The sequence below is a fragment of the Chinchilla lanigera genome, unplaced genomic scaffold (assembly GCF_000276665.1).
Source record: "Chinchilla lanigera isolate Chin_1 unplaced genomic scaffold, ChiLan1.0 scaffold00013, whole genome shotgun sequence".
Lineage (NCBI taxonomy): Eukaryota > Metazoa > Chordata > Mammalia > Rodentia > Chinchillidae > Chinchilla > Chinchilla lanigera.
Window position 1 is genome coordinate 16906120 of NW_004955414.1, and position 14267 is coordinate 16920386.

Here is a 14267-nt window from a genome sequence, read left to right on the forward strand (position 1 = left end):
CAAACAGCTGGGGAAAACAGAGGCCCAGGACGGAGTTTACAAAGAGTCCATCTCCTGACACGCTCTATCTCTGTAGCAACTCCCTTTTAAGGATAGCCGAGGGGCTGGGGATTTAGCTCAGCGGCAAAGCGCCTGCCTGGCAAGCGCAAGGTCGTGAGTTCGGTTCCCGGTACCGGAGAAAAACCAAAAAACAAATGAGAGTATTAAAAGTCTGCAGGATTAATACAACAGTTAAGTGATATGAGGTAAGGAATAACAACCTCCATTTTACAAAGATGAAACAAATGGAGGTCAACTGTTTCACTCCAGGTCACACTGCTACTTCCCCTCCTAATCCTCCCTAGGATAGGGCTGGCCTTCATCAATTCTAGAGTTAGTTCTCCCATATAATACCCCTTAAGTGTCTGCCTTGTTGCTGTTACTTGAGAACTTTTGCATTCCATTTGTTCATTTTAAGGAAGAAGGATATATTTCTTAGGGGATCTGTATTTTTAATTCATTCCAACAGTGATTAGGCATTCATTTAGCATCACTGAGTCTTTGCTAGTCAGTCTATCTCTATCCTTATACACACAACTTGAAGAAAGCACAGCTACTGTGGATCTCCTAATGTGCCACACTCTGAATCAGTCTCTGGCTTATAGCACCTAGACATTAGAAAACAAAATTATATAGCTATGGCTAGTTTCTACTGAGTAGAACACAAACTTTATAGACTCTATAGCATAAGATATTGCTAATGTATTGAAGGCTAATAAGCAACTTCACAATATAAAAGTTTTTCAACATGGTCACTAGCCCCAGCCCTAGCCCACAACCCTGCTACCACTATATGCACTACTAACACAACTGCGACAAAGGCGACCATACTCACTGAATATTTTCCATGACCAAAGCTGTCATCATTGCCACTAGAACCACCTCCATGACTACCCCCAAAGTTTCCAGAACCACTGTGACCTCTCTGTCTAGACAAATCACTAACCATCTCTTGCTTCAATAGAGCTTTCCTTACTTCATAGCTGTAGCTATTCACAATATAGTATTTCTGCACAACACTACTATTCAGCCATGGTTGTCAAAGGCAACAACAGCAAAGGCCTTCTTTTTGCCACTCCCTTGGTCAGTCATGAATTTCATCACTTCAAATTTTCCTTACTGTTCAAAAAATCTCTTAGGTGATGTTCTTAAGTATTTTCTTTAATGCCACGAACAAAGATCCTTTCCACAAAAGTGGGTACCTGGCCTTGGAGAATCTTCTCTTGACACAGTGCTCTTTGGCTCCAAACTCTTCCATCCACCTTGTATGGGCCTTGTACTCATGGCTGCATCCATATATTCCACCGTAGCATAAGTGATGAACCCAAAACCTCTGAGCACTCATTACTATAGTCTAGGAATGTTCCCCTTTGCTCACAAGGGCTCCCAAGAGCTTAATCAATTGTTTCAAAGCTGAACTCTCTAGTGAGGAGCTTCCACAACTGTTTAGGCTCTTCGGGAGACTCTTGGACATGATAACATTGAGAAGAGAGACTAAAGATCCTTCTTAGGGTGTCCACAGACAGAAAGGACCCAATTAATTGTCTTAATAGTGTTAATAATAATTCAGTTCATCCAACCTTGAATGGAAGAAAATGAACCCTGAAATACAGAATTCACAAATATTTCCTTTTTTTCCCCTTTGGTAGCACTGAGGACTGGAGATAACGGTGCTTTACCACTGAGCTATATATCTCTAGCCCTTTTTATTTTTTCTTTTGAGGCAGGGCCTTGCTAAGTTGCCCAGGCCAGGCTCAAACTTGCAGTCCTCCTGCTTCAACTCTTCCAAACAGCTGAAACTAGAGGTGTGGACCCTGCACCCAGTCACAAATATCTCTCAACAGTAAAGTCTAAAGGCTTCCTATTGATTAGTCCCTCTGTAGCTCAGTGACAAAGAGTATAGCAAGGATGGGCTAACAGAAGAAAAAGTAAGTATATAATAAAATTCCAAAGACATAAATACTCAAAAGCACAATCCCTCTGTCCATTAGAGAAAAATTTGCAAGGCATTTTAAGTAATGATATAAATCTGCTACCCCTCTTTAAAAGAATGAATTATATATGGGTACAAGGGTAAGGGAACTGGTGACAAATAATTCACCTGCTCAATACCTCTTCCAACTAATTGGGGCAATTTTCCCTTGATATTTATATTTTAATATAATATATATTTAATATTTAATATAATTTACATTTTAATATAAATTTATTTTTTAAGGTTATTTCAAATTGTTATGAGATTTAAATAATAAATTTCATAAAATAATATTAGCTTCAGGGAGTATTCATTGTGACTTGGTTAAAATGACGGATTTGATTTTCTCTTCAGTAGAGCCCTTTTTTATTGTATTTATTTTTGAGATGGTGCCTTGCTATGTCACACAGGCTAAACTTGAACTTGCCATCCTCCTGCCTCACTCTCCCAAGGAGCTGATGTTATAGGGATGCACCACCATTCCCAGCTGTATCCTTTTTATAATCAGTAATATACATCTACTATAAAGGGGGGATTCATATACACAATCAGGCAGTGGCAAGTTTTAGTAAAGCAATCTTTAGTGTTTCGCTTTTGGAGGGCATCCATAGTTCAAGCTCATACACAAAATGTAACAGTCCCATATTCATCATAAATGGCAAAGACAGCCACATACTAGGTCCTGATTATTATCAATTAATCTTAATTAGCGATAATAGCAATGACTATTTAACAAATGACAAATGAGTGAATAAATATTCTGGCAGGGGCTGTCCTAGAGAGATAGCTGCCATTACTTAGAGAGGGGGAGGAATTTAAGGGAAAGGAATATTTCATTACTCTTAGAACACTTCAACAGAAGAAAATCAAACTACTCAAAAAGAATATACACAGAAAGCATTCAGAAATGGACCCTATACCAGGAATCACAGTAGTAAGCATTTTAATATTCTGAAACTCTGGTAGTTTCTTTGTGTCTTATTAATGAGTGATAAGCAGTAAAATCTTTAGGACAGAAAGGGTCCAGGGGTGTGTCCACAGGCTCAATAAGAAAGAGCCACTACCTAGCACTGACAGGAAGGAGGAGATAAACCTTAAGGATGAGGGTGAGCAATGCTATCTTTAACCAAAAAATAAAAACAAATGGGGTAAACACTGCGCCTTTGTAGCTCCATATTAAAATAAGCATGGCATATTGTAGCTGTTCCCAAAATTTCTACTGAATGAATGGTCTCTTTCTTCTTTTCTTTCTTTCTTTTCTCTCTCTCTCTCCTCTCTCTCTCCCTCCCTCCCTCTCTCTCTCTCTCTCTCCTTCCTTCCTTCCTTCTTTCCTTTCTTCCTTCCTTCCCCTCCCCTCCTTCTTCTATTCATCCTCTCTTCCTTCCATCTAGTCATTCACTAGCCTCCTCCATTGTGTCCCTCCTTTCCTCACCAGGGCCTTACAAAGTCCGAAAGACCAAAAGTCTTAAAAACTTTTCAGTTTTCCTCCCTGAAACCCATGAAGACATAGTTAGACATAGGCATTTGAAACTGACTTTGGCTTCACATCCTACTAGGAGCACTAAAACCCACAGGGAAAATTCTGGATACTGACACACTCATGAAGACTTTGTTGTTTCCTCCCAGGATAAAAGGTTCACACTTTGCAGCAGAAAAATTAGCACAATTCTACCCCATGGGTGCCAGAAATAGATAGATATTACTCTTCTTTTAAAAATTTAGGTCAGCCCTTCTATCTAATTCCTTTTTGAAAGGCTACTTCCTGCTTCTTCGTATGTCCTCCACCTCCCCCAAAGCAGCTACAACAAACACCTGTGTTCACCCAGTCCCTTTTATTTCACACCAGCAAATCAAAGAACCCTGACTGGATTCAGAATTAGTTTCTTACCCTGCCAGGAAAGCTATGGAGTAGGAGTTGTTCTTGGAAACAAACGCTGAGCGATGTGGCTGTGTCATCTGGCCTCGAGAAGGTTCTTCATTCTCTGAATCTGAGAGACGTGCAAGGCACTGGGAGAGAGATAAAGGAGACAAGATTTGTCTATTTGGGGTTCCTACAGAATCTACCCGAGGTACAGGTTCAAATCTCTAAGTCACTTTTCTTGAGTTCTAATCTAAGTTTCCAAATGCCTCCTAGAGATCCCATTATCAAATGGTAACTCAAATTCAAAATGAAACTCACTATTTCTTTTCTCTGAACTCCACTACCAACCCTCTAGAAACCTCAACCTCATCTATGACTTTGAAGTCACAATAACATTGGTATAAAGGTTTTGGGTGCTCCAATATTTCTAAATATTTACTTCATTTATTCTTTTTGTCCCATTAAAACAGATTTATCACCATGTCTTTCACTATTGTCAAGAAGAGTCTGAGTACTTAATTTGCTTAGAACCATAGAGTTAATAAGTGGCTAAAACTTAACAGTTGTTAAATTCAGAGCATCCATCTTCAAACTGTTTCCATGCTGTTTCCACTCTATTCTGCTCCTACAATGTCTCTCAGATCTAACTCTTCCCACTTATATTAATTAGTGGTGCCTTACCTGAAAGCCTCAATACTTTCTCTCTCAACTATTGCAATAATCTATTTACTGGTCTCATTTTCTTCAGGGTTTTTTTCCCCTCAAAATACTGTATCTTCTATTCTACCAAGAGTGACCTTCTCAACACACAGAGAATCCTCTTGCTCCCTTGCTTGGTGACTCCAAGATACATCAATCTCAGCCTGATACATCAGTCTTCACAAACTAGACTCAACCTTCTTTCATGGCTTTTCTCCCACCAGTTCCTACACACAGAATTTGAGCTCTAGTACGAGCAGACTGCTTTTCACTTTCTACACGTACCATAGTTTTTCAAAACCTCTATTCCTTACAGGATAGTTAACATAGTTGATCTACTGTCTTCTATTTCTTTGCTGAAAGAAACTGTTAATGAGTCCTTGATTGATCAATATTGCATGTCTCTGTTTACATGAGAAACCACTTTGAAGATATCAATATGTAATACAACAAGCATTGTTAATTTCCTGCCACTTTGTAACTCTGTATTGTCTGTACTGTTCTTCTGCTATTTGTAAAAGGTTGTCTGTTAATGTTTTCCTCCTTTTATTTTTAAAATAAAAATAAATAAATAAATAAATAAATAAACCTCTCTTCTTTTGAACATGCTATTCCCTTTGCCTTAAATTCCCTATCTGCATTCTCTGTCTATAAACTACATATTAGCTTTTCACAGTCACTTTAAAAGGTCACTTTCTCTGTAAAGGCTTCCAAATTCTCCTACAAGTATTTTTTTTCTATTTTGTCTAGACCCATTCATTTATTTCCATTTTCCTGCAGAGTTCCTTTTTAGAAGTTTCCAATTTAATAGGTAATAGTATTTATTACCTATGTCTGAAAGTCCAAAATTCCAAAATCAAACTATTTCTTTATGTGTGCCTTTTACACAGTAAGAATGAGAATATTTTTCTACTCATGGGTAGCAATTAATTCCACTGAACTGTAGCTTCTTGTTTAGGAATCTATCTTCTTTATTAGACAATAAGCTTTACAGAAGCAAAGGACCATCTTTTAAAACTTCCTTTTTGGGTAAACAAAAATGTCTAATCATCTCATGATTAACTCGTTATCTAGTGATTAAATACTTAACAAGGTGAAAGCTGTAGACATGTGTGTATGAGGCATCATGTAGGTCAGGATACTCTGCACTCTTTAAATGCTTTATTTTATAGTCCAATACACACAACAGGCTATATTCCCTAACAGCTGGCATTTGAGAGAAGAGTTGAGGATTACACTTTACAAAGAAACTACAATTTTGTAAGGTATGATATTTTAGAGATACTATATAAAATATTTATTGAAAAACTTCAATAGCATTAACCCATTACCAAATTTCACATAATACTGTCTTCTCAACTCTAGGAAAAAAGAAAAACTTTTGATATTAATAAACGCAACAGAGTATTAATAATGGCAATTTCTCTCTGCTTTGGCCTCTCTTCATAATCAACTCAGTACCAAGCAAAAGACTATTTAAATCTCAGGTGTCTTATTTAACTATCACTGGCACTGAAGGTTAGTCACTTTATCTTCCTGAGTCTGTTTTCTCATCTATAAAATAAAGATTGCTCTATTATACAGGTTCTGATAAGCCAGTAAAAACACCTAGTACTTTAGCTAACAATATAAAAATATAGATTTTACTTTTCTTAATTTAAATACTATTACCTATTAAGGGGGAAAAAACTACAATAAACATTTGCCAAGTTCCTTTTAATTGTTGAAAACATTTACTTTTCATCTTGGATAAAAATAAATCTATAGCACGATGGATTCTTAAAATGGACAAAACATGCACAAATGGGATCCCTGCAGTGACATCTAAAAAAATTACTGTCTACAGTAAGTATTCTGTAAAAAAATTTACAGAATAACAACCACAGTAAGCAAACAGTGAGGGAATTAGTTTAGTATTTTCATGTACCACTGGAAGGAATATAATTATATACAAACCTTCTGAGGGACAACTGAGTAATAAAAACATTTAAAAGACTATGTCTAGCCATGCATAGTGGCACAAACCTATAATCCCAGCATTGTGGGAGGCTGAGGCAGGAGGATCAGAACTTTGAGGTCAGCCTAGGCAACTTAATGACTTAGATCAAAACAAGTGCCATCAAAATCAAATACTAAAAATAAAGGAAAGGGCTCTGGAGGTGTCACTGAGTGCAAAGGCCCTGGGTTCAGTCTCTAGTATGGAGGACTGGCAATGGAAGACAGTCCTTTGACATGATTATTTAATGTTTAGTAATTTATTCCTAAGGAGTTAATGAGGTAGTTATATTTTATCATAGGTGTTTAAGACGTAAAAATATCAACAGGGGATTAATTAGTTAAGTAAATTCTATAGTCAGGAATGCTAGAAGACCACTAAATAATGATGTGGATTCTTTATTTGTAGGGAAAGACATCCACAACTTACATTTAACTGAAAATAGGTTATAAAAGGAAAGAAAGAAAAATACAGTGTGTACACATAATGCACTTAGGAAAGAAGTCTGGAAGGATATTTATCAAAATGTTTGCACGTGACTTCTAAGTGTGTAGGATAAGTAATTTTTCACTTTAGCTTTACAATCTCTAGCATAACTGTAATAGCTATACTGAATTGTTTTCCAACAACTCACACTATTATTGTATTAACTACAAAATAACATGTTGCAATAAACACTGTGTCCATCTTATTTCAACTCTGAAAAAAAAGAACAAATGACAGTCTCTGCTTCTAGAATAAGCCCTTTCCTCCTTCCATTGAAGTTTAATTTCACAAAAAGATACAGAAATGTGATCTGCAAGGTACTACAGTAGATTTTTAAAGGTTTAAGACACGTTTCAACAAACTTACAATCTCATAAACACAAACTCAACAATAAATAATGTAAAGGAGAATGAAATATGTTCTGTGACAGTTACAAAGTATAGGGGGTGAGGAAGGGAGAGTGGATGACAGGAGTGGAGAAACAAGTGAGGAATCCCTACAGGTCACTTGAAAGAGAACTCAACAGAGAGAGGAACAGTCTTTCAGTGGGAAGCTGTTAAAAATGCCCACTGAGGAGGAAAAGCACTGGTATATAATTTTAAGAAAGCAAACAGCTCTACTCTCTAGAATTCTGGGATATAAGCAAGGATGTAAAGATAAGCTAGAATTATACTTAAGATCTTGAATGAAGAGTTCTCATTTGATTCCAAGGGAAATGTGGAACCCCTGAGGTGCTAGAGGAGGAGAGTGAAATGACTGGTCCAATTCTAATCATGGTACTAATCATGGTACTCCCTGTACAAAAAAGAATCTTTCCAGCTGGCTTTGCACTGGGACCACTGGGGTCCCAATCTGAATTTAGCTGTGGCTAAATTAAATGAAATTATTTGCTCACCAACAAAAACAAAACAAAACAACACTCTTAAGACACTGAAAGCAAAATTAGGATCATTTAAACGTCCTCATAAATACAAAAACAAGTCAGGCATGGTGGACACATACCTGTAATCTCACCAATCTGCAAGACTGAGGCAGGAGGATTGTAAATTTGAACCCGACTGAGGAGACTTGGCAATTTAGTGAGACTGTGCCAAAAAAGGCTGAGGATGTAGGTCAGTGAAAAAGCCCTGGGCTTAATCCTAGTACCACCAAAACAACTAAGAAGATAATATGAATATAACAAGTCTGAATCAAAGTATTTAAAAAGACATGACTCCGAAGATATGTCAGTACATACTGCAAGCAGTAGATGTCCAATCCAGTATGATTTATTAAAGAAACAAGACCCAATTGTAATTATCCACCCATTTGAGAGTAATCAGTAGATCTTCTAAAGGTGCTTTCTTATGTAAGTTAAATACACAAATTACAATCTTTGCCAGTAATTTATTTGATAAATATGAAAAAAATTCAGGCAAGATTAGATCCAATTAAAATAATACTCTAATTAGATTAAGTTAGACTAAGTATCTAATATTGAGGACATACTTTAAGCATTGTTCTGCTTAGGGCGAGGAAAATAAAAGCATTAAGGTTATCTAGTTGAAGATAAGAGATGTATAAAACTCAAATGTCAAAGATTGAAATGTAAGTCAAAAATGACAACAGACGTATAGCACACATAGTATATTACACTAGGCTCCTCTTCACACTGTTCCCTTGATCTTTCCACAAGTCTCAAAGTCCCATTCAAAATTTATTTTCTCCAACTCTCAGCTGGATAATAAGTTCTTCACTATTCATAGGTTACACAGTTAATGATGGTTACTGGTATCATAGTCCACCAACATAGGACTTTCAGATCCATGTCAGCTGAACTAATTGCTGCTTTTTGAGGCAGATGTCCATCACAAAGGTGATCTACTTACATGTTCCAGATTTGTTTTTACTACTAATGGCTCATCTCTTTTTTTCTGTTCATCCATTTTCTTCTTCCCTGTTTCTGTATCTTCTGGTAACAGCTTGTGGATCTGCTCTTCAGAGGTTTTCTCCTCCTGTACCTTTTCTTCTCTCAGCTAAAATATAGAAATTACAGAGAGAATACAGTGTTAGATAATTCAAAGCTTAAAAAACTATTTCACCCTGTGGTCTAGAACAAACATCACATGGCAGTTTTAAGACTGTTTTTCTTTTAAAAAGAATAAAAATTTAAAAAAATTAAAAATGATACAGCATTTCAAAACAAGATGATAGGAAATCAACAATGGTTATTAGAGTGCATACTGTTACCTTCAAAGTAGTTGTTCAGATTACCAGATATAAGCATGCAAAGTTGGTCAAAAAAATTAAACATTAACTGTTCCTTTTGATAAACCAACAAAAATTAGTAATAAAATGATCTTAGCTATCTTGTGTGTATATATATATATTTTTTTTTCCTTCCCTTCTTTCTTTTCTCCTTTCCTGAATCCCAGTTGTTTTTTCCTTTGAATAGTTTCTTTCCCTTTCACGATACCTATTCTATTTTTGGATTTTGCTTACTCTTTCAGTTTCTTACACTAGGGTGACAATATGATGTTTACACACAGGAGTATGATTTATTTCACTTACGAGTATAGTCTCTAGTAACATCCATTTACCTATAAAAGCCTCGAGTTTATCTTTCTTTATAGCTCAGTAATACCCCATTGTATAAAAATACCACATCTTTTTTATCCATTCCTCAGTTGATGGGCATTTGAGTTGTTTCTAAGATTTAGCTATGACAAATTGCGCTGCTACAAACATGGGTGCACATATATTGCTGTGGTATGATGTTTTCAGTTCTTCTGGAAAAATACACAGAAGGGGAAGACTGTTTTCTTATTAGATATAACCCTCTTGAATTTGGATTTAGTTAGCTCTTATCAAACATGTATTTTATAGCTTAACATTTAACTGCTCTGTATTCTTTTTTAAAAAGGCTTATTTACATAGACCAAAAACAGCTAAACCTAAAAACTCTCCTTATTTCCACAAGGAATTACAACTGCACGGGACCAAGAGAGAGCAGAAATGGCCAGAGAAAGTCAGAGAAACTGTACTAGGTCTCATGAGCAACAAGAAAAGTTGTCATGAACACAGTTCCAAAGTCTAAAGACATTTTTGATTGTCACAACTAGGGAAGTCAGGGGTTTGTGCTACTAGCATTTAGTGCACAGAGGCTAGAGATTGCTGCTAAACATCCTAGATGCATAGGACAGCCCAAGATCAAATTTTTTTCCTTTTTTTTTCTGCATAGTTTTAGCTTTTGCATTTAGTCTTTTGACAGCTCTTTAATGTGTGGTATAAAGCAGAGATCAAGATTTACTTATTCTGCTGGGCATGGTGGCACATACCTGTAATGCTAGCACTTGGGAGGCTCAGACGGGAAGATTGCTGCTAGTTCAAGGCCAGCCTGGGCTACAAAGTGAGCTCAAGGCCAGCCTGAACTGCATAGTGAGACCCCGTCTCAAAAAGACAAAAAAAAAAATATTTACTTCTTCAGAATGTTTATTCTCGCACCACTGTTGAAAGACCTTTCTTTGACCACTAAATTACTTTTATTCTTTCTGAACACCAACTGACTATTGTTAGGGACTGCATGTCCTCCCAAAATTTGTTTGAAACCCTTACTCCCAATGTGATGGCATTAGGAGGCTGCATAATTAGGTCATGATGTGCAGTCCTCATGATGGAATTAATGCTCTTATAAGAAGGAATATCAGAGAGTCTGCTTCCTCTTTTCTCCGTTCTACCATGTTATGAGACAGGGAGAAATCAGCCATCAACAAAATAGAAGAGGGCTCTCACTAGACACCAAATCTGCACTTTGGACTTCCCAGCCTCCATCACTGTGAGAAATAAATATCTGGTGTTTAAACCACTTAGTCTATAGTGTTTATTTATAGTAACTTGAGCTGATCCACACAATGATATGTATTTCAGAAACCATATTCTGTTCCACTGGTTGATATGTCTTTTCATTATGCCAGTACCATATTGTCTTGATGACTATACCAATACAGTAAGTCTTAAAATCTAATAGTAAAGTGTTATAATAACATTACTTTCAAATATAATCCTCCACATAGAAAATTTACTAGACTCTACAAAAAAGCTACTAGAACTACTAAATGAGTTTAAGAAGGCTAAAGGACAGAATATCAAAATATCAAAATTATATTCCTACACATTTGCATCAAAAAATTAAAGATTAGAATTTTAAAAGTACATTTATAATACCAAAACATAAATTCAAACACTTAGAAAACTCTGACCAAAGATTTGGTCTTTTTTTTTGTCCTTTTGAGACAGGGTTTTGCTATGTAGTTCAGGCTGGCCTTGCACTCACTTTCTGGTGCAGGCTGGCCTTGAAATCACAGTAATTCTCCTGCCTCAGCCTCCCGAGTGCTGGATTACAAGCATGTGGCAGGCCTTTTGTTTTTAACTTAATATTTCAGAACTTTATTCTGACAAAAGATTTACAAACTGAAAATTACAAAATACTGCTGAGAAAAATTAAAGAATAAACAGGACTGTAGTGGGGTCAAGGTAAGGCAGGTCCAAGAACAAAGAATGCTCCAGGCAATACAAGCTGCTTCAGTCCAGAGAATACCAAGCCCCCAGGCAATCCAAGCAATCAGTTGCTAGGCAAAGCTTGACACAAGACACCAACTTTGTCATATGTATAAATAAATGCCCCTAAGGTGGTTGAGCAGCTTCTTTCCTCCTATTTGGAGAGAGAGATCTACCTGACCTCAGACTTTGTCTCTTATCTTTATTTTTCCTATCCTCTCGCTGTCCTTCCTCAGCCCCACAGAACTTCAAGATTCACTCACGACAAAGCACAGAACATACCATTTTGATGGGTCTGAAGACTCAATATTAATAATTCAGTTCTCCCCAAATTAACCTACAGATTTTACACAATCCCAATCAAAATTCTACCAAGATTTTTTGGTAGAAATTGGTGAGCTACAAAATTCACAGGGATAATATAAGAATAAAGAATAGCCAAAATAACATTTTAAAGAACAAAACTGGAAACCTAACACTATCAAACTTCAAAGCATTAAAACTAAAAATAACCAAAGCAGTATGAGATTGATATAAAATAAACAGATCAATGGTACAGAGAGAATGCAGTCTAAGAATGAAACCACTTTTGATAAAAGTGTATACAGTCCAGTAAAGAAAGTATAGTTTTTTCAACAAACAATGTTAGACTAACTAAGATACCCACATGCACCCTAGACTATATATAAATAAACAGTAACTCAAATTTATCATAAACCTGAATACAAAACCTAAACCTACTCTACTTCCAGAGCAAAAATATGAGAAAATCTTTGTAAGTTTAGGTTGGGCAAAGAGTTCTGAGATACAACACTAACAGCACAAAAGGGAAAAAATGTATTAACTATAGTTCATCCCAAGTAAAAACTTCTGCTCTTAAAAACATTCTACTGCAGTGATACTTATCTATGCTTATAGCAGCATAATTCATAACAGCTAAATCTTGGAAGGGCTCTATACATCCATCAACAGATGGATGAAGGAAGTGTGATATTTATACACAACGAAGTACTATTCTGCCATAAAGAAAGATAACTTGAGTCATTTATACAAAAATGCATGCACTTTGAAACATAATGTTAAGTGAAATAAATAGGACATACAAGCTTAAATATCCATGGTTTCTCTTTTATGAGAAACCCAAAGTAAAATAAAGAACAAAATAAAAGATAGATAATAGGAAGTAGGGAGATGGATCTTTCTCAAAGGGGAAGGGGACCAAGAGGTGGAGGGAGGGAAGAGGTGAAAGGAAAAGAGATAAAAAATGGAATTCAGATGTGCTGTATACATGTACCAACTCCACACAAGGAATGTAAATATTCTGTACTATAAACATGTACTAAGGAAAATAATGATCTGAAAAAATATCACTGAAAAACACAGGACAGTAATTCATTGAGATTGACAATAAATTCCTATGATCAATCATAAAAGACTCCAAAAAAATGAAAAAATAAGACAAAGACTAAGAGGAAAAATACAACACATATGACTGATAAGGGACTTGTATCTAGAATATATAAATATCTATCAAAATTCATCAAAAATTAATAACAATTTTTAAAACAGGCAAAATATTTGAATAGATATAACATCTAAGAAATTTATGGAAGGCAAATAAACACATGAAAAGATACTCAACATCATTAGTCATTAGAGAAATGTAAATCAAGCCACAATGAGATGCCATTTCGCACCTACTAGGATAACTCTAATCAAAAAGAAAAAAAAACAATCATTATATCATAAATTTTTTCTTTATTACGTTTTATAGCCCAATGACACTTTAAAGACTAAAAGATCATGCATCCATAATTTCTCACTTTATCTCAATTAGTAAAATCGTCTACTACTAGATGATAAACTATTTGTGAGAAATGTAGGATCACACAGCCTTATGTTTAGATGTTTCACTAATCTTTCCCCTGGCAAGTGATACCAGATTTGTCTCATACAGTAAGGTAAGGTATTTGAAGATACTTGATGAATTACAAATTATGTACATTTTACTTGCTTTTTCGTTATCTTTAGGCTCAAATTGGGACCTAGCTACCTAGGAGACTTCACAAAGATAGCACTGGTAAACTTTATATTAATTTTTAATATATTTTCATGAACTACAACAAATCATTTGCATATATAATACTCCATAAGAATGAACCCATTAAATATCACACTTCAATAAATGCATTTAATACAGTTTTGTTCAAATTTTGAAATTTTGAAAATTCATAGGGGTATTATAAAAAGGCATATATATACACAGATAAAGAGCAATGAGGTCTACTGTTTCAGAACCATTATTTCAAAACATGATGAACTTCTTAATCAAAGCAGCTTCAGAACATTTCAATTGACTTTCATATCTAGAACAACTGATACTTTGGTTCTGTCTGGTTCTGAGACTTTCATTTGGCACTAACAGTTATTTCCATAGGGATTAGTTGATGAATATGGTTGATGCTGTCCACAAAAACAATGTATTTTGGGTAAATTAGGACTACTCTCAGCTTCCATTTCACAAAATCCTTGATTCATAGCAAATAACCTATTGCACACAAGGGTAAAGCCATGCCTTTTACTAGAACAATCACATACATAGCACCAGGGGCTGGGGATTTAGCTCAGCGGCAAAAGCGCCTGCCTGGCAAGCGCAAGGTCGTGAGTTCGGTTCC

At 35.7% G+C, this 14267-nt stretch overlaps 1 protein-coding gene across 1 annotated transcript in view; it reads right to left on the reverse strand.

Annotated features, from left to right (window-relative positions):
* The window catches only part of Rnf169 (ring finger protein 169), a gene marked incomplete in the record, with an annotated part of 63590 nt that overhangs the window by 7019 nt on the left and 42304 nt on the right, over nt 1-14267 (reverse strand). Inside the window, 2 exon segments of the mRNA XM_013511845.1 lie at nt 3903-4021; nt 8925-9071. Coding sequence (XP_013367299.1) covers nt 3903-4021; nt 8925-9071 — 266 coding nt within the window.